This window comes from Salmo trutta, chromosome 28, assembly GCF_901001165.1.
Source record: "Salmo trutta chromosome 28, fSalTru1.1, whole genome shotgun sequence".
Classification (NCBI taxonomy): domain Eukaryota; kingdom Metazoa; phylum Chordata; class Actinopteri; order Salmoniformes; family Salmonidae; genus Salmo; species Salmo trutta.
The window spans coordinates 44981702-45004835 of NC_042984.1; the positions used below are offsets into that span (position 1 = coordinate 44981702).

General features: G+C 43.4%; 1 protein-coding gene across 3 annotated transcripts in view; it reads left to right on the forward strand.

The window, feature by feature from the left end:
* LOC115166327 (membrane-associated guanylate kinase, WW and PDZ domain-containing protein 1) overlaps positions 1–23134 on the forward strand; it is a 193975-nt gene that overhangs the window by 124216 nt on the left and 46625 nt on the right. For all 3 annotated transcript variants that reach the window (XM_029720235.1, XM_029720237.1, XM_029720236.1), the window contains 10 exons: positions 475–594; positions 1605–1790; positions 3007–3274; positions 4081–4163; positions 5724–5762; positions 7315–7372; positions 7837–7946; positions 9595–9717; positions 11985–12170; positions 12438–13064. In XM_029720235.1, the coding sequence (XP_029576095.1) occupies positions 475–594; positions 1605–1790; positions 3007–3274; positions 4081–4163; positions 5724–5762; positions 7315–7372; positions 7837–7946; positions 9595–9717; positions 11985–12170; positions 12438–13064 (1800 nt within the window). The remainder of the gene's footprint in view (positions 1–474; positions 595–1604; positions 1791–3006; positions 3275–4080; positions 4164–5723; positions 5763–7314; positions 7373–7836; positions 7947–9594; positions 9718–11984; positions 12171–12437; positions 13065–23134) is intronic.

Genomic DNA, 23134 nt, shown 5'->3' on the forward strand with positions numbered 1-23134 from the left:
GCATCAGTGCTCACCTATAAAGCCCATATGACTGCCGCTGGTTGAGATACATTTTTTTAGTTTTTTTAGGGATTATTATGTGTTGTTGGAGGTGCATCTTGGTCAACTAAGCTCGGAAAATGCTGCCTTCGCCAATATGCCGCCATAAGCGGCCGCCTAATCCTGCCTAATGGGTGAGCCGGCCTGCATTCAGCTCCCACACTTCCTGTTCTTCTGAGTGGTTCTCTCTCAGTCCTATGATTAATGGACCTAGCTGTGTTTGAATACTTACTATATATTACTTGCTCCTTCCTCGTTCTCAATCTTGGTTTCCGCCCACAGTGAGGCAATAACGTTTGTGTTTGTTAATTGAGCCGTATGTTTTGGCAAATGTAATTGCCATTGCGTTAACCACCAACAAAACTGCTCCCTCGTTTTCGGTCAAGCTAGTTGGTAGTAATGCTGATTAATAACCTTGGTTTCCTCTTTCCACAGATACGACACGCCCCCCTCGAGACGGTGAGGTCCCTGGGGTTGATTACAACTTTATGTCCATAGAGGACTTACTAAATCTTGAGCAGAGCGGATCACTACTGGAAATAGGAACGTATGAAGGTGAGGATGGTGATGTTGGTTATGGTGGTGGTGGTGATGATGATGGTAGACTGTAGGAGTGGAAAATATGATCTTTCACTAGTTCACCAGATTCTCCTCACCTAGATTAGTACAGTGCACCGCAGTGATAAGTCTTCTGTCCTGACAGAAACTAAAATCCACCTGTGTGTTGTGTGTGTGTTGTGTGTGTGTTGTGTGTGTGTGTGTGTGTGTGTGTGGGTTGTGTGTGTGTAACAGCGTTAATCTGCTTGGCACCTGTACTACTGTGTTTGACACCTTTCTCTCTGCCCCGCAGACAATGTCAAATACCTGTCCACAAGAGCCTATTGCCTTCCAAATACAAATATGAAGCAGACTTACGTACAGTGTGTCAGTGACATGACATGCAGTGGCATTGAGATAAGAGTTCCACATTCTCATATCAAAAATTGTCACTTTCCCAGAGAATTGTGGATAGACTTTTTAAAGATATTTTGAGGATATACAGCTTATCAGCTGCAGATAATGACATACAATTTGTATTTTGTTATGAACATGTGTTGCTATCTCTTGGATTGCATTGTGGGAAATAAATCTTAGTAACAGATCTGGCACTGACCAATGTAAGCCACTCATTTGAATGTATACTTTAACGAGGTAAAGATTCTCTTCACTTCTGAGCCGGTCCATTGTATTATCTGTGTATGCTCCCTGCTCCCAGACAATACAGCTCTCCCCTCTCAGTCTATAACACCATTGGCTAGGGGAAAAAGCCTGCTTTTCCAGCAGCTGCTTATTTCCACCATTTCAGGATGCATTGTGCTCTGGCATTGTCTCTTTTTCCCCTGCGTAAGATTTTGAGATTTTATAGATCTCCTTCCTGCTATCTCTGTCCTCTGTCTCTCTTTCCCTTCCTTTTTTTTCTCTGGATCTTTTTCTTGCCCCCCTCTTTATCTCTGTTCCTCTCCCACCCCTCTCTCTCTTCCTCCCTCCCCTCTCTCAGGCATGCTAATGTCCCTCTTGTTGCCTAGGTAACTATTATGGGACCCCCAAGCCGCCGAGGCAGCCCGTGGTTGGGACAGTGATTTTCAGTGATGCTGTGCTCCTCAACGGCCCCCCAGGCACCAAGTCCTACAATGACATGCAAAACGCCCGAGTAGTGCCTGCTGACTACAAGGATGACGACCAGGCCACGGAAATGAACAACAGTTTCACAGGTGAGTCATTGTACATGCAGTCAGACAGTTACATACAGACTAACACTACCAAACAAGGCTGGTGTTCACTGTGGTGTGTGTGTGTGTTCGTGCATGTGTGTTTGTATGTGTGCTAGTATGTCTACACGTGTGAAAGAGCATGTGAGAGAGTGTGCCTGTGTTTGTGCTTTCTTCTGCTCTGTATTGCTGGGTGTCTGGAGGTTGCATCATGTCTTTGTGTTGCTGATTTCTCTTTGTGAGAGTCTTAACACTGCCATCTGCCTGTGAGGAGGGGAGAAACACAGTACAAGCAGAATTCATAGGGCCTCGATCTCCTCTGTCACTCAATTTCTCTTGCTCCCTCTTTCTCTCTCTCTCTCACTTCTTTTCTCTCTCTATTCTACTCTTTCTCTCTCCCACTCATCTTTCTCTCTCCCTCTCTTCTTTTTCTCTCTATTCTACTCATTCTTCTCTCTTTCACTCATTTGTGTCTTCGTCTAATGCACTAATCTATCTGTTAATGGAGTGTTAATATTTCCCACATATTTAGGGTGATGAGTATAACACTGTGTTTTTTTTTGTAGGCCTAAATTCTGATGTATAACTTAGTTTGAAATATTGCTTATCACAACCTGTGATAATGTGTTAGCCCAGAAAGAAAGCTAGCTGATGGGAACGGATGAGTGTTTTTCTCTCTGTCTCTCTCTGTCCGTCTCCCTCTCTTTGAAGTCTGTTCCATCCTGGAGAGTGTGTGAGACATTCAGTCAGTTCCTAGATGGAGGGGCTTTTTCCTGGTCGGGTGGGCGGACGGTGTGAATCTATGGCCCTCTCTGTGTGTCCTGCCATCCTGGCAGAGTGGTGAATTAGCGTTTGATCACCCCTGAACAGCTCACGGATGTGAGGGAGGAGCGAGGGAGGCCGGGAGGGAAGGGGGGAGCTAGGAGTTGGGGTTTAGAGAAATGGAAGCTGACCGCGTTTGCATTATAGTCATTGCGCCCCATTCCTTTTGGACCAGCAGGCAGGGGGTTTACAGAAGGAGGGCGATAGGGAGGGAGAGCAAGAAGGGAAAGAGGGAAAGATGTTTTGTAGTCATGATCAGGTCATGCATTGATATAATGCAGTAGTCTTAGCATAAAGTGTCTTATCATTCCACCCGTAGATTCACACATTCCGATTGCTGCATGAAACATAAACCTCCCCTCTCTGTTTTTTTGTGTTGTGCTCCTTATATACCCAGGATCCTTAGTGCGTAGTCTATTCCCCTCTCCCTTGTTGTGCACAGGTAACCCTAGCGACCAGGACGAGAGCCGCGGCGGCGTTCTTCGGCCATATCCCGCACGCGAGAATGCTCCGTCCTATGGTCTGAACAACGTGGCCGCCTCCACCTCGGACAACGGGCAGCAGACGCACGCCCAACCCCAGGCCTCTCCTGAAGACCCCCTGGGACCCCTGCCAGACAACTGGGAGATGGCCTACACAGAGAATGGAGAAGTCTACTTTATAGAGTATTTATAATATATCTTATACCCCACCCACCCTTAACCTATACAGAAAGTGTACTTTACAAAGTATGTATTATATACCCTATACACTTCATCCTACAACCCACAATAGCTTGCATCATAGTGTACATATTCACCCAATACCCTATGTACAGTAACTACCCTTAGCTTACACCAAGAACAGGGACTAAATACCCAAACAGTACCCTATACTGTATACTCTCTATACTATCAAGCCTCTCTGTCCTGTATCCCAGTACTCTCCCTCCTCCTCTCCCCCAGACAGGCCTGTCATTACTCAGTTCTCTCCAGGCCGTTAATCCTCCATAGACTGATCTCCTTAAAGATCACAGGCAGGTCAGATCACCTGATCACTTCCATGCAGACCAACACACAGAGCTGGGGCTGCCCGCCTGACTAGCTGTGAGAGGATGAGGAAATGGCTGGGTGCATTCATCACCTGCATGTTGGTCTGCTTTTATTATTGGACTGGCAAAGTCAAGAGAATTGAAAGGAGAGCTTGTGTGGTGATGTTGAGGCACCAGCCACCTATTCTAGACAATACGTCAACACTGACAGGTCTCCTTCCAACCCTCTTCTCTGTGTTTCTCAATGGGGGAGAAGTCTGTTTTATTGTAGAATTGATCTCTCTTTGATTTCACTTGCTTGTTTTAGCGACAAGACTATAGACATTAACCCCTCATATCCATGTGCTGATGAGATCATTGGTCTTTTGTTTGCTTTTTGTGCTTATCACCTTGACTTCAGAACCAGTCTTTAACAGCTCTGTGTATGTGTTGTTTCATCAGCCACAACACAAAGACCACATCGTGGATCGACCCCCGCTGTCTTGAGAAACCTCTAAAACCTCTGGAAGAGTGTGAGGATGATGGTAAGCCTGTGTGTGTGTGTGTGTGTGTGTGTGTGTGTGTGTGTGTGTGTGTGTGTGTGTGTGTGTGTGTGTGTGTGTGTGTGTGTGTGTGTGTGTGTGTGTGTGTGTGTGCGCTGTGACTGTATTTCACTCATTTCTGTGCTGTATTGTTTACCAGCTAATCTTGCACCTTGTTGGTGCTATCAGTAGATGGTGCTACTGAACTCTTAGTCACAGATATAAATATGATTAAGTGTTTTTCTATAGATAGCAATAGTAATGCCGTCTTTTTGTAGGCACTAACTCGGTCGTGGCTCTTTGGACAAAGCTTATGGGTTCATAACATTTAACCGTGGATGTATGGAGAAAATGCCCTCTTTTTCCTTTTTGTTGGCACTACTGTTGGCTCCCCCAAATGGGGATTTGTGCTCTCTGATTGGCTCAAAGTCAAGTTGTTGGCCACTGACAAGCATTACGATTCTATAAGTAGAAACAGGTTTGTTGCTACCGGGTCGGCACGCAGCAGGTACCACTTTTGTTCTAGCAAGTATTGACATTATATTTAAATCACAATGGATTCGTTTCCATAATCAGCTGCCTGTGTTAGCTGCAAAGCTGGCTAGTGAATATGCTAATGTGATCTAGCTAGCTAAACATATGGCTATGGGCTGGAACTGGCATTATGGGATTAAGGAGAGTGAATTAAATTGTTTCTACGCCATCTTGCTAGTTAGTTATCTATCTAGCTGTGTCCATCTGGCTAGTGTTATCTACAAAAAATGTACATCAGCACAGCTAGCTAGCTAGCTAACGTTGGAATCTAGACCATAAACTAAGCAACACACAGACAAATAATGCTACTGCCACCTCTTGGAGTATTTTAACAAAGCTGAGTGGTTGACAACCTAAAGGTCTTTGCTGTGTGTGAACACAAAAGAGATTGACTGCCGACACTCTGTTCAGAGATGCTAAGTACTGTCAGCAGGCAAACGTTTGACAATCCTACTGTGTCTGGCTGAACAAACCAGAGGTAACTCATTTCTGTTTTTTAGGTCCCAACCCCTTTCAGAGGGGTAGTCAAATTTGGGTTGGACCTGTGCAATTGGCCAATAAAGTGATTTGAATCTCTAAAGTTTTCACTGGTCCTGTCATTACTTTGAGATTGGCTTTCCATCTAAGGAATTGTCTAATAGCTTGTGTAAAGATTTGTTTGTTACTCCACTGTTAAATTGTGGTTAAACAAATATCTATGTAACAATGTGACATACATTTTGTTTAAGAACAAACAAGTAATGATAAGATGTTGGTGTGTGAATCTTGAGAACACAGAAATTGGTACTCAAATTTAGAAAAACCAATATCAGAAATCGCACCACCATGTGGCCATTTTGCTGTCATCGATCATATGTTAGTTTCAATATGTCATTGATTTGATGGATTATGGCACATCAATTTTTTTGTAAATACTAATTTGTGACTTAAAGATCTCGATTTCTCTACCTACTTGTCTTTCTCTGTAATATTACTTTACTCCCTCTCTTTATTTCCCTTTCTTTGTCATTCCATCTCATCACCTTGGAGAAGAAGGGGTACATACTGAGGAACCAGACAATGAACTAGGTATGCACCTTTATTTGCTCTCTCTTTCTCTCTCTCTCTCATTGTTTATGTCATTGCATTTGCTATTGGCTGTATATTGGTGTCTCAATCTGTCCTTTGTATACTATAATCATTTTAGATTTTCACAATCTTCTTAGATTTTAGCTCAAATGTGATGTACTGCTTGCTTCAAACTACTGAGTGAGTGGCAGGAGTGATTTCCTTTAATGCAACAGAACACATTAGGAATGTGTTTGGTTGGACATCTCAGGTTCATCTGTGTACTTTGAGCAGCTCCACAGACTGGAAAATAGTGCTGCTGATTCACAGGCCACTTTGTAGACTATTTGGCAGAAACAGACAGGCTCTTGAAAGGGAATGAATTCTCGGACTCTTTCAGGGCTCTGAGTGTCGGGCCTATGGGCTCCTATTATTTCTGGGACATCAGAAGCAGGCAGTCTGATTATCGATTGTGAAATCCAGCCCGCTCCAAAAGTGTTTATGGGAGTTGGCAGCAGCCCACGCTAACACACGGCGCTAATGTCTTTGTACGAAATCAAATACAGTGTGGAGGAAAATGAGATGCTATCGCTTAAATAGGAGTGTGTTAGTTTAAAGAAGACTTATAGCAATTTGTTTTACTGTTGAAAAGCGATATCCCAAGTATAAATACAGTAAAGTACACACACTAAAGGGTAAAACGATATGTTTTTTAGACACAACTGTAAACTTCAAGGAGTTGGGCATTAAAGGAGTTGGTCTGATGGGGATTCGTGATGTCATTGGCCTCACTATTGCTCTAGGAACAATAGAGGATCAATAGAGAACAAAAGAGGAACCCCTCCCCTTCTTGTGTCATGAGAACCTCATGAACCTCAGAACCTCAACCTATTGAGATGTGCCTTTTGTTAAGTAAATCAGATGATAAATGCTCTAAAAAGGAGACTGGAGTAGGCCCTCTCTGTCTAACTTGCGTGAGGCATGCAATTGTGTACATCTATCAACTGTTTGTAGCAGTTAACTCAATGTATAGAAAACAACCTGGTTCTGTTCTAAAGACAGACATAAAAATGACCCATCTGGAGACATTGTGAGTGGGCTGGACCTGAAGGTATGAATAGTACATCTAAAAGGAGGCAGCAGTCAATCTCTGCAGTCTGTAATTTAGTTCAGAGACTCCCCTGACAGCTGGCTGTGCATGTAGCCTGTGTGTGCCTTGCTCAATGAGGTAGAGCGAGTAGTTTGACTCCATTTTTAAATGCCTGCTCCGTGGACCACTGATGATGCAGAGAACAATGTAAAAGTATGAATAATAAAGCGAAGAGTCAGGTCAGGTAAACATACAGTATATTCACTTCAGTGTTGGTTCACACACCTGAGAGACCTCGAATAAGAAAAACATGACAACGTCACCCTTGGAAGAACTTCCTGAATGAGAACACTACCCCTTATAAATACTCAACTGACCACTGGGCTCATTTGAGAATCATCACACCACACTACTCTATTCTGACCTCTCTTACAACACCAGCGACTGTAGTGATGTAACATGGCTGTTCCTTCTCTGTATCAGAGCTGCCTGCAGGATGGGAGAAGATAGATGACCCAGTGTATGGGGTGTACTACGTAGAGTAAGTTGAACACCTCACTGACACCTAACGGTTCATAGCGATCTCTTTTCACATTCCTCTCATTTATCCCACAATAATGAAGAAGACTGAATACATTTGATTGATTGTGATGCATCAGCATTTTCATATAGTTTACTGTAAACTGCATCATTTCAGCTGAACTAGCATTTTTCTCTCTCCGATTTGACCACACATTCTGACTTTCAATGGCTAGCTGTCAGACCTTTTCGAAATTCATTGTATTATAATGGGTTTGAATCTAAGTAGATTGAACTGAAACTGGACTTCATTTTGTGTGGCCAGTGTGTAGTCCTATGCGGTTATCACTGAGGTGGAGGGATTTAAGAGGTTGTGAGCCAGAGGATGTCAAACACTGTGTATCGCCATTTATCATGGTGACAATGAATCTCTTTCTTTCTCTCTTTCTCTCTCTGTCTTGCTCTCTCTCTTCTCCCTCTCTCCAGTCACATCAACAGGAAGACCCAGTATGAGAACCCCATAGTGGAGGCTAGGCGCAGGATGCAGCTGGAGCAGCAGCAGCCGCAGCCTCCTGAAGGTGAGCGGTACATTCGAGGTTCGTTTCCTGCCCTGGCAAGGCACCATTTCTTTCTTTCTTCATGTCTGTCTCGTCTTGTCTGTGTATCGTCACGTCTTGTCTCATGTCTTGTCCTGCGGGGTTGGGGTCTATTCCATTTGAATTCAATCATTCCAGGAAGTGAATTGTAATCCCAGTTCATATTGGAAAGTTACCATTAAAAATACGTGTCACATTTCAGTTCCTCAGAATTGGAATTTCAATGAATTCTCCTGGATTTGAAGTGGAACTGACCCCATCCCTGTTGTCCTGTCCAGCCTGTGTTTGGGTATTTATTAGTTTGTTTAAAGATCATTAAAGCATCATTATCATCCTTTGAAGGCATGTACTGTAGCATTTGCTTATTTGTCATCAGAGGCTTGGAGCAGTCGATGCTGCCATCTACTGTATGTGCAAACTGCTGCTGATATCATGCTTATCCCTAACCCTAACTGCTGCTGATATCATGCTTAACCCTAACCTAACTGCTGCTGGTATCATGCTTAACCCTAACCTAACTGCTGCTGGTATCATGCTTAACCCTAACTGCTGCTGGTATCATGCTTAACCCTAACTGCTGCTGGTATCATGCTTAACCCTAACTGCTGCTGATATCATGCTTAACCCTAACTGCTGCTGGTATCATGCTTAACCCTAACCTAACTGCTGCTGGTATCATGCTTAATCCTAACTGCTGCTAATATTGTCCTTTTCCCTAACTGAACTGCTGCTGGTATCATGTTTAACCCTAACTGCTGCTGATATCATGCTTAACCCTAACCTAACTGCTGCTGACATCATGCTTAACCCTAACTTAACTGCTGCTGATATCATGTGTATCCCTAACCCTAACTGCTGCTGATATCATGCTTAACCCAATCCTAACTGCTGCTGACATCATGCTTAACCCTAACTTAACTGCTGCTGATATCATGCTTAACCCTAACTGCTGCTGATATCATGCTTAACCCTAACTCTAACTGCTGCTGATATCATGCTTAACCCTAACCTAACTGCTGCTGATATCATGTGTATCCCTAACCCTAACTGCTGCTGATATCATGCTTAACCCAATCCTAACTGCTGCTGACATCATGCTTAACCCTAACTTAACTGCTGCTGATATCATGCTTAACCCTAACTGCTGCTGATATCATGCTTAACCCTAACTCTAACTGCTGCTGATATCATGCTTAACCCTAACCTAACTGCTGCTGATATCATGCTTGACCCTAACTGCTGCTGATATCATGCTTGCTAAGTGTTGGGACCACTGAGACACAATGTTATGATGAAATGGCATGTAATGTAACAAACATCTTACAAATAAATGTCTCTCTCATTGTATAATTTACCAGGTTAGAATAAACGTCTACTTGCCAGTTATTATGAATAATTTGTTAATCTGTCAAGGCATTTTGGGACTTTCATGAGTTTGGGTGTGTATTGTATATGTACTAACTGTGTAGAGCAAGTTTGAGTGAGCAAATGTATAAACGTGATGCTTATGTGTGTGTGTGTACCTATGTTTGTATTTTATGTATTGTGTGCGTCTGCGTCTATGTGCGTGTGTGTTCTTGCATGCGTGTGTGTGTGTGTGTGTGTGTGTGTGTGATTTCACAGTCCCTCTGTGTCTCTCTCTGTACAGAGTGGATAGAGGAGCACTCCTCGGCTGGTGCTCCCCTGGCCAACTATGCCAATAACCACCTAGAGACGTACCGCGACCCGCAGGTCCCGCCCCCGCTGCCCCCTGCTCCGGGAGGGGCCAAACGTGAGTGGGGTTACACCTAAAGGATTCTACCTGGAACCAAAAAGGGTTCTTCAAAGGGTTCTCCTATGGGGACAGCCGAAGAACCCTTTTAGGTTCTACATAGCACCTTTTTTTCTAAGAGTGTAGCAATGAGTAAGTGGAGCAGACACGGTGCGCTCGCACTGTAAGGGGACATCGGCTGCGCTGATAGACAGACTTGATCATCTCTCCATCAGTAGACAACGTGAGACACATTTCATAGAAGTACCGAAAGTAACAGTTCTAGTATCGAAAAAGTAACAAAGTTTCAGTATACCGTGCAACACACACACACATGCACACACATGTTCAATACCAGGATCTTGTCTACTACAGACATCTGACTCGCAATCATCCAGTATATACCCTTAATGTACAGCTCCAGTGCCCACACATGCATGACCAGGCACAGACCATGCAACCCTCATGATCAAGGGTTGCCATATAATGTCATTAACCTGTCTATCAGCCGACACGTTCTGTAACCATAATGAAAGCGCTATGTATTTCAACTAGCTATGACTCATTCATCATTGATGGATCACTAGGAAATGTATATTAAGCATTCTCTCCTGGCAACCACTTTACTATTTTCACTGATAAAAGAAATGGTGATCTATTTAATAAATACAGTATATGGATGCTAAGGTTGATGGATAGACAGACAGACATACAGTGCCTCCAGAAAGTGTTCAAACCCCTTGACTTGTCCCACATTTTGTTGTGTTATAGCCTGAATTCAAAAAGGTTTACATTTAGATGTTTGGTCACTGGCCTAGACACAGTACCCCAATAATGTCAAAGTGAAACTGAAACAAGTGAAACAAATTAATAAAAATAAGTATTTAACCCCTTTGTTATGGCAAGTCTAAATACGATCAGGAGTAAAAAACAAGCCACATAATAAGTTGCATGGACTCACTCTGTGTGCAATAATAGGGTTTAACATGATTTTTTGAATGACTACCTCATCTCTATACCCCACATATAAAATTATCTGCAAGGTCCCCCAGTCAAGCAGTGAATGTCTAACACAGATTCAATCACAAAGACCAGGGAGGTTTTCCAATGCCTCACAAAGAAGGGAAGCTATTGCTAGATGAGTAAAAATACAAAATGCAGACAGTAAATATCCCTTTGAGCATGGTGAAGTTATTCATTTGGCTTTGGATGGTGTATAAATACACCCAGTCACTACAAAAATACAGGCTTCCTTCCTAACTCGATTGTCGAAGAGGTAGGGAACCACTCAGGGATTTCACCATGAGGCCAATTGTGACTTTAAAACAGTTACATAGTTTAATGGCTGTGAGAGGAGAAAACAGGATGGATCAACAACATTGTAGTTACTCCACAATACTAATGAAAAAAGGAAGCCTGTACAGAATACAAATATTCCAAAACATGCATCCTGTTTGCATCAAGGCACTAAAGTAATACTGCAAAAAATGTGGCAAAGCAAATCACTTTTTGTCCTGAATACAAAGTGTTACGTTTGGGGCAAATTCAATGCAACACAAAACTGAGTACCACTCTCCATATTTTCAGCATCATGTTATGGATATGCTTGTAATCATTAAGGAATGGGGGAGTTTTGAAGATAAAAATAAATGGGATAGAGCTAAGCACAGGAAAAATCTTAAAGGAAAACCTTTCCACCAGACACTGGGAGATGAATTCACCTTTCAGCAGGACAACAACCTAAAACACAAGGCCAAATATACACTGGAGTTTTTTACCAAGAAGATAGTGAATGTTCCTGAATTACCGAGTTACAGTTTTGCCTTAAATTTACTTGAAATCTATGGCAAGACCTGAAAATGGTTGTCATCAATAATCAATTTGACAAAGCTTGAAGAATCTTGATAACAATTATGGGAAAATGTTGCACAATCTAGGTGTGGAAAGCTCTTACATACTTACTCAGAAAGACTCACAATTGTAATCACTACCAAAGGTGCTTCTACAAATATTGACTCAGGGGTGTGAATACTTGTGTATTTAATTTTCATAAAATTTGTCATGGGGTATTGTGTGTGTAGATGGGTAAGGAAAAACCCTTTTTTTGGACCATTTTGGACCATTCAGGCTGTAACACAACAAAATGTGGGATAAGTCAAGGGGTATAAATATTTTCTGAAGGCATAGGTAGACAAATAAATAATGTGAAGTAATATATGACTAACTGACCCATACAGGCAGAGATATTTAGATGTTCCAGATAATGTTCCTTTCCCTGTGTTCTCTAGGAGGGAAGCCATTCTTCACACGGAACCCAGCGGAGCTGAAGGGAACTTTCATCAACACCAAACTGAAGAAGAGCCGCCGCGGATTCGGCTTCACCGTAGTTGGGGGCGACGAGCCGGATGAGTTCCTGCAGATCAAGAGTTTAGTCCTGGACGGTCCTGCTGCTGTGGATGGGAAGATGGAGACAGGTGCAGTACACTGCTTCAGCCCACCGAGGGCACTGTTTTGCACCATTTATACAGAAAGCATTTGCCCCATTCCTATGGGGGTTGAAGTGATTGTGTAAGCTAAAAGTTAAGCATATAGGGGCCATACAGTATGTCACGATACTTGCACCCTACATAGTACATTAATTGTATTACTTACTGTGCTACTAATTGTGTTACTAATGTGCTTGTAATCCTGTTACTGTATTACTAACTGTCCTCTCCGTCTCCCTCCCTCCCCTCCTGTAGGTGACGTGATAGTGAGTGTGAACGACACCATCGTTCTGGGCTACACCCACGCCCAGGTGGTGAAGATCTTCCAGTCCATTCCGATCGGCTCCATGGTGGACCTGGCCCTGTGCCGCGGCTACCCCCTGCCCTTTGACCCTGACGACCCCAACACCAGCCTGGTGACCTCCGTGGCCATCCTGGACAAGGAGCCCATCATCGTCAATGGCCAGGAGAGCTACGACTCTCCGTCCAGCCACGGCAGTCAGACCGGAGGGCCTGTTAACGGGATGAGGGAGCCGCGGGCCCACAGTCCCTCAGCAGAGGTGGCGTCCAACGGCTCTCACGGCTACTCCTCCAGCGACGTGGTCACCCTGGCATCATCCATCGCTGGGCAGCCAGAGCTGATCACAGTGCACATGGAGAAAGGCGATAAGGGCTTTGGGTTCACCATCGCTGACAGCCTGACGGGAGGGGGTCAGAGGGTGAAGCAGATCGTGGATTACCCCCGCTGCAGGGGCCTGAAGGAGTCAGACATTCTGATGGAGGTGAACAAGAGGAACGTCCAGAGCATGAGCCACAACCAGGTGGTGGACCTGCTCAGCAAGTGTCCCAGAGGGAGCGAGGTCACCATGCTGGTGCAGAGAGGTACGTAGTCCACTGATCATGGTCAGGAGGGAGGCAAAGGAGAAGGGATGGAAGGATGGGATCAAGATGTGTCTGGTCATGCTCATATGTCAACCGCCCAGAGGGGAGGGGGAAGGATGGTGGTGTGTCACCAGAAAAGGCATAGTGTCTGGCCAGCAGCATGAATAGCTAAGATGAAGGGAAAGAGTGAGTAAGTGGATGAATGAAGGAGGGTGTAACTTTGAGAAGGATTGAGAGCTGAAGAGAGTAGGTGATCAGATGAGTGAGAGCAGGATTGGGTGGTAGGGTGGAGAGCAGGGGCAGGATGGAGGAAGAGACAGAGAAGAAGAGAAAATGAGTGTTAGGTCAGGGACTCTTATCTGTCATGAATATGGATGGGACGTGACTCTGCTGAGACACCGCTAGTCTCCGTGTGTTCTGTCAGGTCAATCTGTGAAATAGGCCCTCCTCTCTCTCGTCTTTTTCTATCTATTTCACTTATTATTTTTCACTGGTCTCTAGCTCTCAATCTTTTTTCTCTCACTTTGTCTTTCACATATTCTTTCTCACTTTGTATCTCTCTTACACAATCTTTCTCACCCTCTCTCTGTCTTCATCTCTGGCTCTGTGTTTGCGTTGCTTAGAGTATACTTGGGTGTGTTAATGGTGAGAGGGCTCAGCCAAAGACGCTGTCTTACCCTGATGAAAGTGTCTTGTTTTTCAATTACCATGGGAGAGAGAGAAATAAAGTGGAAAATAGATAAAGAGTGGAACACAGGGTGGGGTGAAAGGAGACGAAGGTAAAGCGATACATAGAAGAGAGAACAGTCATTGATTCTGATTAGAGGAATAAGTGAATGGGAGGCAGAGCTAGTCGAGGCCATTAGCAGCAGAAGAGCTGTTTTCACACATCATTAATGTCTATGATTGACCTTCCTCTGTCACTACAACCTGGACCATCTGTCCAACATGACTAACCACTGGAGATGAAACATAATAGGCCTGCTCAAAACCTTGGTAGAGGAATGAAGTTGAACCTATAGGTGCATGTGTACAGTCGTGGCCAAAAGTTTTGAGAATGACACAAATATTAATGTTCACAAAGTTTGCTGCTTCAGTGTCTTTAGATATTTTTGTCAGATGTTACTATGGAATACTGAAGTACAATTACAAGCATGTCATACCTGTCAAAGGCTTTTATTGACAATTACATGAAGTTGATGCAAAAAGTCAATATTTGCAGTGTTGACCCTTCTTTTTCAAGACCTCTGCAATCCACCCTGGCATGCTGTCAATTAACTTCTGGGCCACATCCTGACTGATGGCAGCCCATTCTTGCATAATCAATGCTTGGAGTTTGTCAGAATTTGTGGGTTTTTGTTTGTCCACCCGCCTCTTGAGGATTGACCACAAGTTCTCAATGGGATTAAGGTCTGGGGAGTTACATGGCCATGGACCCAAAATATCGATGTTTTGTTCCCCGAGCCACTTAATTATCACTTTTTCCTTATGGCAAGGTGCTCCATCACGCTGGAAAAATCATTGTTCGTCACCAAACTGTTCCTGAATGGTTGGGAGAAGTTGCTCTCGGAGCATGTGTTGGTACCATTCTTTATTCATGGCTGTGTTCTTAGGCAAAATTGTGAGTGAGCCCACTCCATTGGCTGAGAAGCAACCCCACACATGAATGGTCTCAGGATGCTTTACTGTTGGCATGACACAGGACTGATGGTAGCGCTCACCTTGCCTTCTCCGGACAAGCTTTTTTCTGAATGCCCCAAACAATTGGAAAGGGGATTCATCAGAGAAAATGACTTTATCCCAGTCCTCAGCAGTCCAATCCCTGTACATTTTGCAGAATATCAGTCTGTCCCTGATGTTTTTCCTGGAGAGAAGTGGCTTCTTTGCTGCCCTTCTTGACACCAGGCCATCCTCCAAAAGTCTTCGCTTCACTGTGCATGCAAATGCACTAACACCTGCCTGCTGCCATTCCTGAGCAAGCTCTGTACTGGTGGTGCTCTGATCCGGCAGCTGAATCAACTTTAGGAGACGGTCCTGGCACTTGCTGGACTTTCTTGGGCACCCTGAAGCCTTCTTCACAACAATTGAACCGCTCTCCTTGAAGTTCTTGATGATCTGATATATGGTTGATTTAGGTGCAATCTTACTGGCAGCAATATCCTTGCCTGTGAAGCCCTTTTTCTGCAAAGCAATGATGACGGCACGTGTTTCCTTGCAGGTAATCATGTTTGACAGAGGAGTATATGCAAATTGCCATCATTCAAACTGAGGCAGCAGGCTTTGTGAAAATGTATATTTGTGTCATTGTCAAAACTTTTGGCCACGACTGTACACTAAAACCTTACTCAACAGTGTTCTTACCCTACCGTGTTAAAATAATTTGCTACGTTTTTTGCGAGGCTAGAGAAAGAGACAAACTGTTAATAGCAACCACCATCCATACAGTTTGTAAAAAGATGCTTATGTGGGTTCAGCCCCCATAGTTGGTGAAATTGCTAACCCTGCCCTATATCCCTATTAGCTGAGGGTGGGGATATGCAGGCAGCATCAATTATGATTTCTAATGAGTTGACCTTGTGTGCCTGGGCTGAAATGACAGTGCTGTATTGTGTTAAATGTCCACATCATTATTGGCCTCTCCCTTAGCGTAGAAGGCAGGCGATCATTACACTAGACCCAGGTCAGGTCCTTGGTCAGTTTCCTGCTGATGAGGTACTGAGAAACTGTGTTAACTTTGTTATGGAGCATTGGATTGTCTTTGAAGCTATGAGCAGGTCAGCAGAGCAGCAGATTGATGATGTCGGTGAGGAGGGAGCTGCAGCTGTCTGGCTGGCTGTCTGGTTGGCTGTCAGAGGAGGAGGATGCAGTGACCTTTCTGGTGATTAGGAGCCATAATGCCTCATAAACCACAACAAACAACACCTTTAGAGGATCAGAGGAGGGGGAAGGAGGAGGACAGGGTAGTCAGGAAAGAGAATAAGAGGGAGGAGTCAAAGATGGGGAATGTCCAAGGTGTATGTGTTTAGAGAGGAGAGTGAAGAGGAAAAGAGGTAGAGGAGGCGGATAAGGTGACGAGAGAAAGGGAGGAGGAAGAGACTCAACAAGGCTCAATGGCAGGGTCAAAAATCTGGCTTGCTTACTCAGGGTTCAAGACTAACTTTTTCCACTGGTGGCACTGATGCTTCCAACTTTTTCACTTGAAGGCACCAGCAAATTATTTGGTCACACAATGTGTCAGAACCAGGCTAATAATGACTAGCCATATTTAAAATTAACATGGCTTTGCTGGGCATGACATTCAGGTAAATATGCCAGTGGGGTTGCGGGCTTAGCAAGTAGCCTATAGCCTATAATGACCTACCCTTCATACACAAATAATTACATTTGAACTTGACAATATCATATTTACATTGATTGTTTGGAGGAAAATGTTTTACCTTTGCACAATTATAAAACATGTGTTATTGTTAGCAATTTTGAACAGTCACTAAAGTTGTAAAAGTTGTATAAAATCAGTTTTATCTTTTGGTAAATTTTTCCCTGTTTCTGAGTTTTCCTAATTTGTTTAGCTTTTCACTATCAAAATCACACTTTATTTTATAGAAACATTTTAAAAAATCTGATGTTTCAAGTCCACAACAGTGCTTAAACCACATAGGAGACCACTTTTGAGGTTGGGGAACAATAAAAATTGGAGGGTATAGTTGCCCTTTAACAAAATTGCACACCTAGCAAGAGACCGTTGTGTTTGGGTAGCAGTGTTTTTGTACTGTATAATTTACAGTGTAGGCTACATGTGATAGCAGAGTTTGCTAAACAATGCCCCGTGATACAAATCATCATGATATCATTCTGCCACATAGGCCTACTTTTTAGTCAACATTTAATTGGGAAGTTTTTTGGGGGAAAGCCTTAGAAAACAGCACATGATGACTGAATTTGGCCTCCTGAGTGGCACAGTAGTCTAATACACTGCATTGTCAGGAGTCAGCTAACCTGGAGTCTAATTAATGAGACGAGATTGGAGATGTTGGTATGAGCTGCCTTGCCCTATAAAAAACACTCACAATTTGAGTTTGCTATTCACAAGAAGCATTACCTTATGTGAATCATGGCTCGAACAAAAGATATCTCAGAAGACCTAAGATTAAGAATTGTTGACTTACATAAAACTGGAAAGGTTTACAAAAGGCTCTCTAAAAGCCTTGATGTTCATCAGTCCATGGTAAGACAAATTGTCTATAAATGGAGAAAGTTCAGCACTGTTGCTACTCTCCCTAGGAGTGGCCGTTCTGCAAAGATGACTGCAAGAGCACAGTGCAGAACGCTCAATGAGGTTAAGAAGAATCCTAGAGTGTCAGCTAAAGACTTACAGACATCTCTGGAACATGCTAACATCTCTGTTGATCAGTCTACGATACGTAAAACACTAAACAAGAATGATGTTCATGGGAGGACACCAGGGCAGAAGCCACTGCTGTCCAAAAAAAACATTGCTGCACGTCTGAAGTTTGCAAAAGTGCACCTGGATGTTCCACAGCGCTACTGGCAAAATAATCTGTGGACAGATGAAACTACAGTTGAGTTGTTTGGAAGGAACACAGAACACTATGCATGGAGAAAAAAAGGCACAGCACACCAACATCAAAACCTCATTCCAACTGTAAAGTATGGTTGAGGGAGCATCATGGTTTGGGGCTGCTTTGCTGCCTCAGGGCCTGGACAGCTTGCTATCATCGACGGAAAAATGAATTCCCAAGTTTATCAAGACATTTTGCAGGAGAATGTTAGGCTATCTGTCCATCAATTGAAGCTCAACAGAAGTTGGGTGATGCAACAGGACAACGACCCAAAACACAGAAGTAAATCAACAACAGAATTGCTTCAACAGAAGAAAATACGCCTTCTGGAGTGGCCCAGGCAGAGTCCTGACACTCAACCTGATTGAGATGCTTTGGCGTGACCTCAAGAGAGCATTTCACACCAGACATCCCAAGAATATTGCTGAACTGAAAAAGTTTTGTAAAGTGGAATGGTCCAAAATTCCTCCTGACCGTTGTGCGGGTCTGATCCACAACTACAGAAAACGTTTGGTTGAGGTTATATTTGCCAAAGGAGGGTCAACCTGTTATTAAATCCAAGGGTTAACATACACACACTTTTTCCACCCTGCACTGTGAATGTTTACACGGTGTTCAATAAAGACATGAAAATGTATATTTTTTTGTGTGTTGTTAGTTTAAGCAAACGGTTTGTCTATTGTTGTGACCTAGATGAAGATCAGATCTAATTGTATGACCAATTTATGCAGAAATCCAGGTAATTCCAAAGGGTTCACATACCTTTTCTTGCCACTGTATATATTCTGGCGTACAGCAGGTCAGCCACCGGGGGAGACTGGTCGAGGCCTGGTGACAGACGGAGTATACATCACGAGGCGATGGCTCCATCTGCTGGACGTGCCAGGTCTCGACGGGTTCTCCGCCCAGGACTAATTGGGACTCATTGGGGAGTTGGTGAGTAATCAAGGGCTGATTGCTCACCAACTGTACAAGCCCCATAAAGCTGCCAGAAGGGCAGCGCACAGGAGAGGACTGGGGGAAGTAAGGTGACTTCCGTGTAGTTGGAGACGGTGACAAGCTAAGACATTTGTGTGCCCGACAGGATACAGCAAGACCTAGAGCCCAGAAGACGGTATCCCGGAGAGTCTCATGAGGGAGACCTATCCTTTTCTTTTGATTTATTATTTAATAAACACCCTTGAAACCGAGCTAATCATACTCTGTCCGTGTCTGATCTGTGTAAACGTCTTGACCCAACCCCCCCGTGGTCTGCCACAATATATTTATTTGAAGGAAATTGTGAACCAAAAACCAATATGACCTGCTAGAGTTTTTTTCACTGACACCCTAGTGACAAATATTTCACCTCAAAAAAATGTTTCACTTACATATAAAAAATGTTTTCTCATACCCAAATACCTACTATTTAGAGTGCAAGTACAGGTGTTCAGACACAGCCAATGATGATAGAAAATGTTGGTTTAGGGAGGAAAAGGGGACAGACACCCTCAGATGAATAAAACGTGTAATTTCTGCATCTGTATACACTGTCTATTTACCACCACAAACCGATGCTGGCACTAAGACCACACTCAACGAGCTGTATAGGGCCATAAACAAACAAGAAAATGCTCATCCAGAGGTGGCACTCCTAGTGGCCGGTGATATTAATGCAGGAAAACTTACATCCGTTTGACCTAATTTCTACCAGCATGTCACCTGTTCAACTAGAGAGATAAAATGCATACAAAGCAAGCGAAAACTCAAACAGGAAGTACCAGTGATGAAGCGATGAAGCGGACACTAAGCTATAGGACTGTTTCGCTAGCACTGACTGGAATAAGTTCCGGTATTCATCCAATGGCATTGAGGAGTTTACCACATCCATCACTGGCTTCATTAATAAGTGCATCAACGGCATTCTCCCCACAGTGACCATGCGTACATATCCCAACCAGAAGCCATAGAATACAGGCAATGCCCACACCGAGCTAAAGGCTAGAGCTGTCGCTTTCAAGGAGCAGGACACTAATCCGGACGCTTATAAGAAATCCTGCAACGGCCTCTGACAAGCCATCAAACAGCTCACATCAACACCATCATTCCAGAAACCCTGGACCCACTCTAATTTGCATACCGCCCCAACAGATCCACAGATCTCTATTGCACTCCACACTGCCCTTTCCCACCTGGACAAAAGGAACACCTTTGTGAGAATGCTGTTCATTGACTACAGCTAAGTGTTCAACACCATAGTGCCCCCCAAGCTCATCACTAAGGTAAGGACCCTGGGACTGAACACCTCCCTCTGCATCTGGATTCTGGACTTCCTGACAGGCAGCCCCCAGGTGGTGAGGGTAGGCAACAGCACAGCTGCCACTGATGCATGCTCAGTCCCATCCTGTATTCCCTGTTCCCCCAGACTGCTTTGCCACGCACGACTCCAACACCATCGTTAAGGGTTTGCCGACGACACAGCGATGGTAAGCCTGATCACTGACGACTATGAGACAGCCTATAGGGAGGAGGTCAGAGACCTGGCAGTATGGTGCCAGGACAACAACCTCTCCCTCAACGTGGGCAAGACAAAGAAGCTTATTGTGGACTACTGGAAACTGAGGGTCAAACACGCCCCCATTCACATCGACGGGGCTGTAGTGGAACGGGTCGAGTGCTTCAAGTTCCTCAGTGTCCACATCATTAAGGACCTATTATGGTCCAAACACACCAACATAGTCGTGCTACTGCCCAGCAAGCGGTACCGGAGTGCCATGTCTGGGCCCAAAAGACAGCTTCTACCCCCAAGCCTTAAGACTGCTAAACAGTTAATCAAAAGGCTACCGGGAAAATGTATTATTTATTTGTTTATTTACTTATCTTAATTGTTTTTGCACTGACTCCCTTGCAATGGCTCTATGCACACTCACTAAACTCTACCCAAACACTCACATATACTACAGTGACACTCCAACACAAACACACACTAACTACAGTTGAAGTGGGAAGTTTACATCCACTTAGGTTGGAGTCATTAACACTTGTTTTTCAACCACTCCACAACTGTTTTGTTAACCTATAGTTTTGTCAAGTCGGTTAGGACACCTACTTTGTGCATGACACGAGTCATTTTTCCAACAATTGTTTACAGACAGATTATTTCACTTATAATTCACTGTATCACAATTCCAGTGGGTCAGAAGTTTACATACACTAAGTTGACTGTGCCTTTAAACAGCTTGGAAAATTCCCGAAAATGATGTCATGGCTTTAGAAGCTTCTGATGGGCTTATTGACATAATTTGAGTCAATTGGAGGTGTACCTGTGGATGTATTTCAAGGCCTACCTTCAAACTCAGTGCTCTTTGCTTGACTTCATGGAAAAATCAAAATAAATCAGCCAAGACCTCAGAAACAAAATGGTAGACCTCCACAAGTCTGGTTCATCCTTGGGAGCAACTTACAAAAGTCTGAAGGTACCACGTTCATCTGTACAAACAATAGTACGCAAGTATAAACAGCATGGGACCACGCAGCCGTCATACCGCTCAGGAAGGAGACACGTTCTGTCTCCTAGAGATGAACGTACTTTCGTGCGAAAAGTGCAAATCAATCCCAGAACAACAGCAAAGGACCTTGTGAAGATGCTGGAGTAAAACGAGTCCTATATCGACATAACCGGAAAGGCCGCTCAGCAAGAAAGAAGCCACTGCTCCAAAACCGCCATAAAAAACCAGACTACGGTTTGCAACTGCACATGGGGACAAAGATCGTACTTTTTGGAGAAATTTCCTCTGGTCTGAAAAAAATATAACTGTTTGGCCATAATGACCATCATTATGTTTGGAGGAAAAAGGGGGAGGCTTGCAAGCCGAAGAACACCATCCCACCGTGAATCACGGGGGTGGCAGCATCATGTTGTGGGAGTGCTTTGCTGCAGGAGGGACTGGTGTACTTCACAAAATAGATGGCATCATGAGGAATGAAAATTATGTGGATATATTGAAGCAACATCTCAAGACATCATTAAGGAAGTTAAAGCTTGGTCGCAAATTGGTCTTCCAAATGGACAATGACCCCAAGCATACTTCCAAAGTTGTGGAAAAATGGCTTCAGGACAACAAAGTCAGGGTATTGGAGTGGCCATCACAAAGCCCTGACCACAATCCTATAGAAGTTTTGTGGGCAGAACTGAAAAAGTATGTGCAAGCAAGGAGGCCTACAAACCTGACTCAGTTACACCGGCTCTGTCAGGAGGGATATGCCAAAATTCCCCCAACCTATTGTGGGAAGCTTGTGGAAGGCTAACCGAAACGTTTGACCCAAGTTAAACAATTTAAAGGCAATGCTACCAAATACTAATTGAGTGTATGTAAACTTCTGACCCACTGGGAATGTGATGAAAGAAATAAAAGCTGAAATAAATCATTCTCTCTACTATTATTCTGAAATTTCATATTATTAAAATAAAGTGGTGATCCTAACTGACCTAAGAAAGGGAATTTTTACTATGATTACATGTCAGGAATAGTAAAAAACAGAGTTTGAATGTATTTGGCTAAGGTGTATGTAAACTTCCGACTTCAACTGTATGTTCATACAGACAAAACACACACACACACACAAATTAATATTCACATCACACTCACACATAGACACATTTTCACACTTCACATATTATGCTGCTACTCTGTTTATTATTAATATCATGATTGCCTAGTCACTTTTACCCCTGCACATTGACTCGGTACTGCGTGTGTAAACCCTCGTTCTTGTTTTTATTGTTTTGCTATTTCCTTTTTTATTTAGCAAATATTTTCTTACTTTTTAACTCTGCATTGTTGGGAATGGGCTGTAAAGTCTACACATGTTGTATTCGGCGCATGTGACCAATACAATTAGATGTGATTTTATCTGTGAGTCATCAATCTGTTCTGAGAGTGAGTGAGATGACTGGAAGCACAATGTCACAAGAAACATACAAGAGGTGTACATCATGACGTCAAATCAATATGCAGACAACAGCCACACATCTAGCATCCTCTATCACTTGGTGTCATTTTAGATTACTCTCTGGTTTGGATACTGAACATCTGTATTAAAACGACTGCTGTCTTCCCTTGTCAAAAAGAGCCGTTAGCATTATTAGAGATGTTCCATGTCATAGTCATCTCTGAAGACTGCCAGAAAACTGTTTATGATGATACAACAGTGCAGCATTATTAGAGATGTGCCACGATGTCAGTCATCCCTAAACATTTCCAGAAAACAGTTTATGATGATACAACACTATAGCATTATTAGAGATGTGCCACGATAACATAGTCATCCCTAAACATAGCCAGAAAACTGTTTATGATGATACAACAGTTCAGCATTATTAGAGATGTGCCACGATAACATAGTCATCCCTAAACATTTCCAGAAAACTGTTTATGATGATACAACAGTGCAGCATTATTAGAGATGTGCCACGATAACATAGTCATCCCTAAACATAGCCAGAAAACA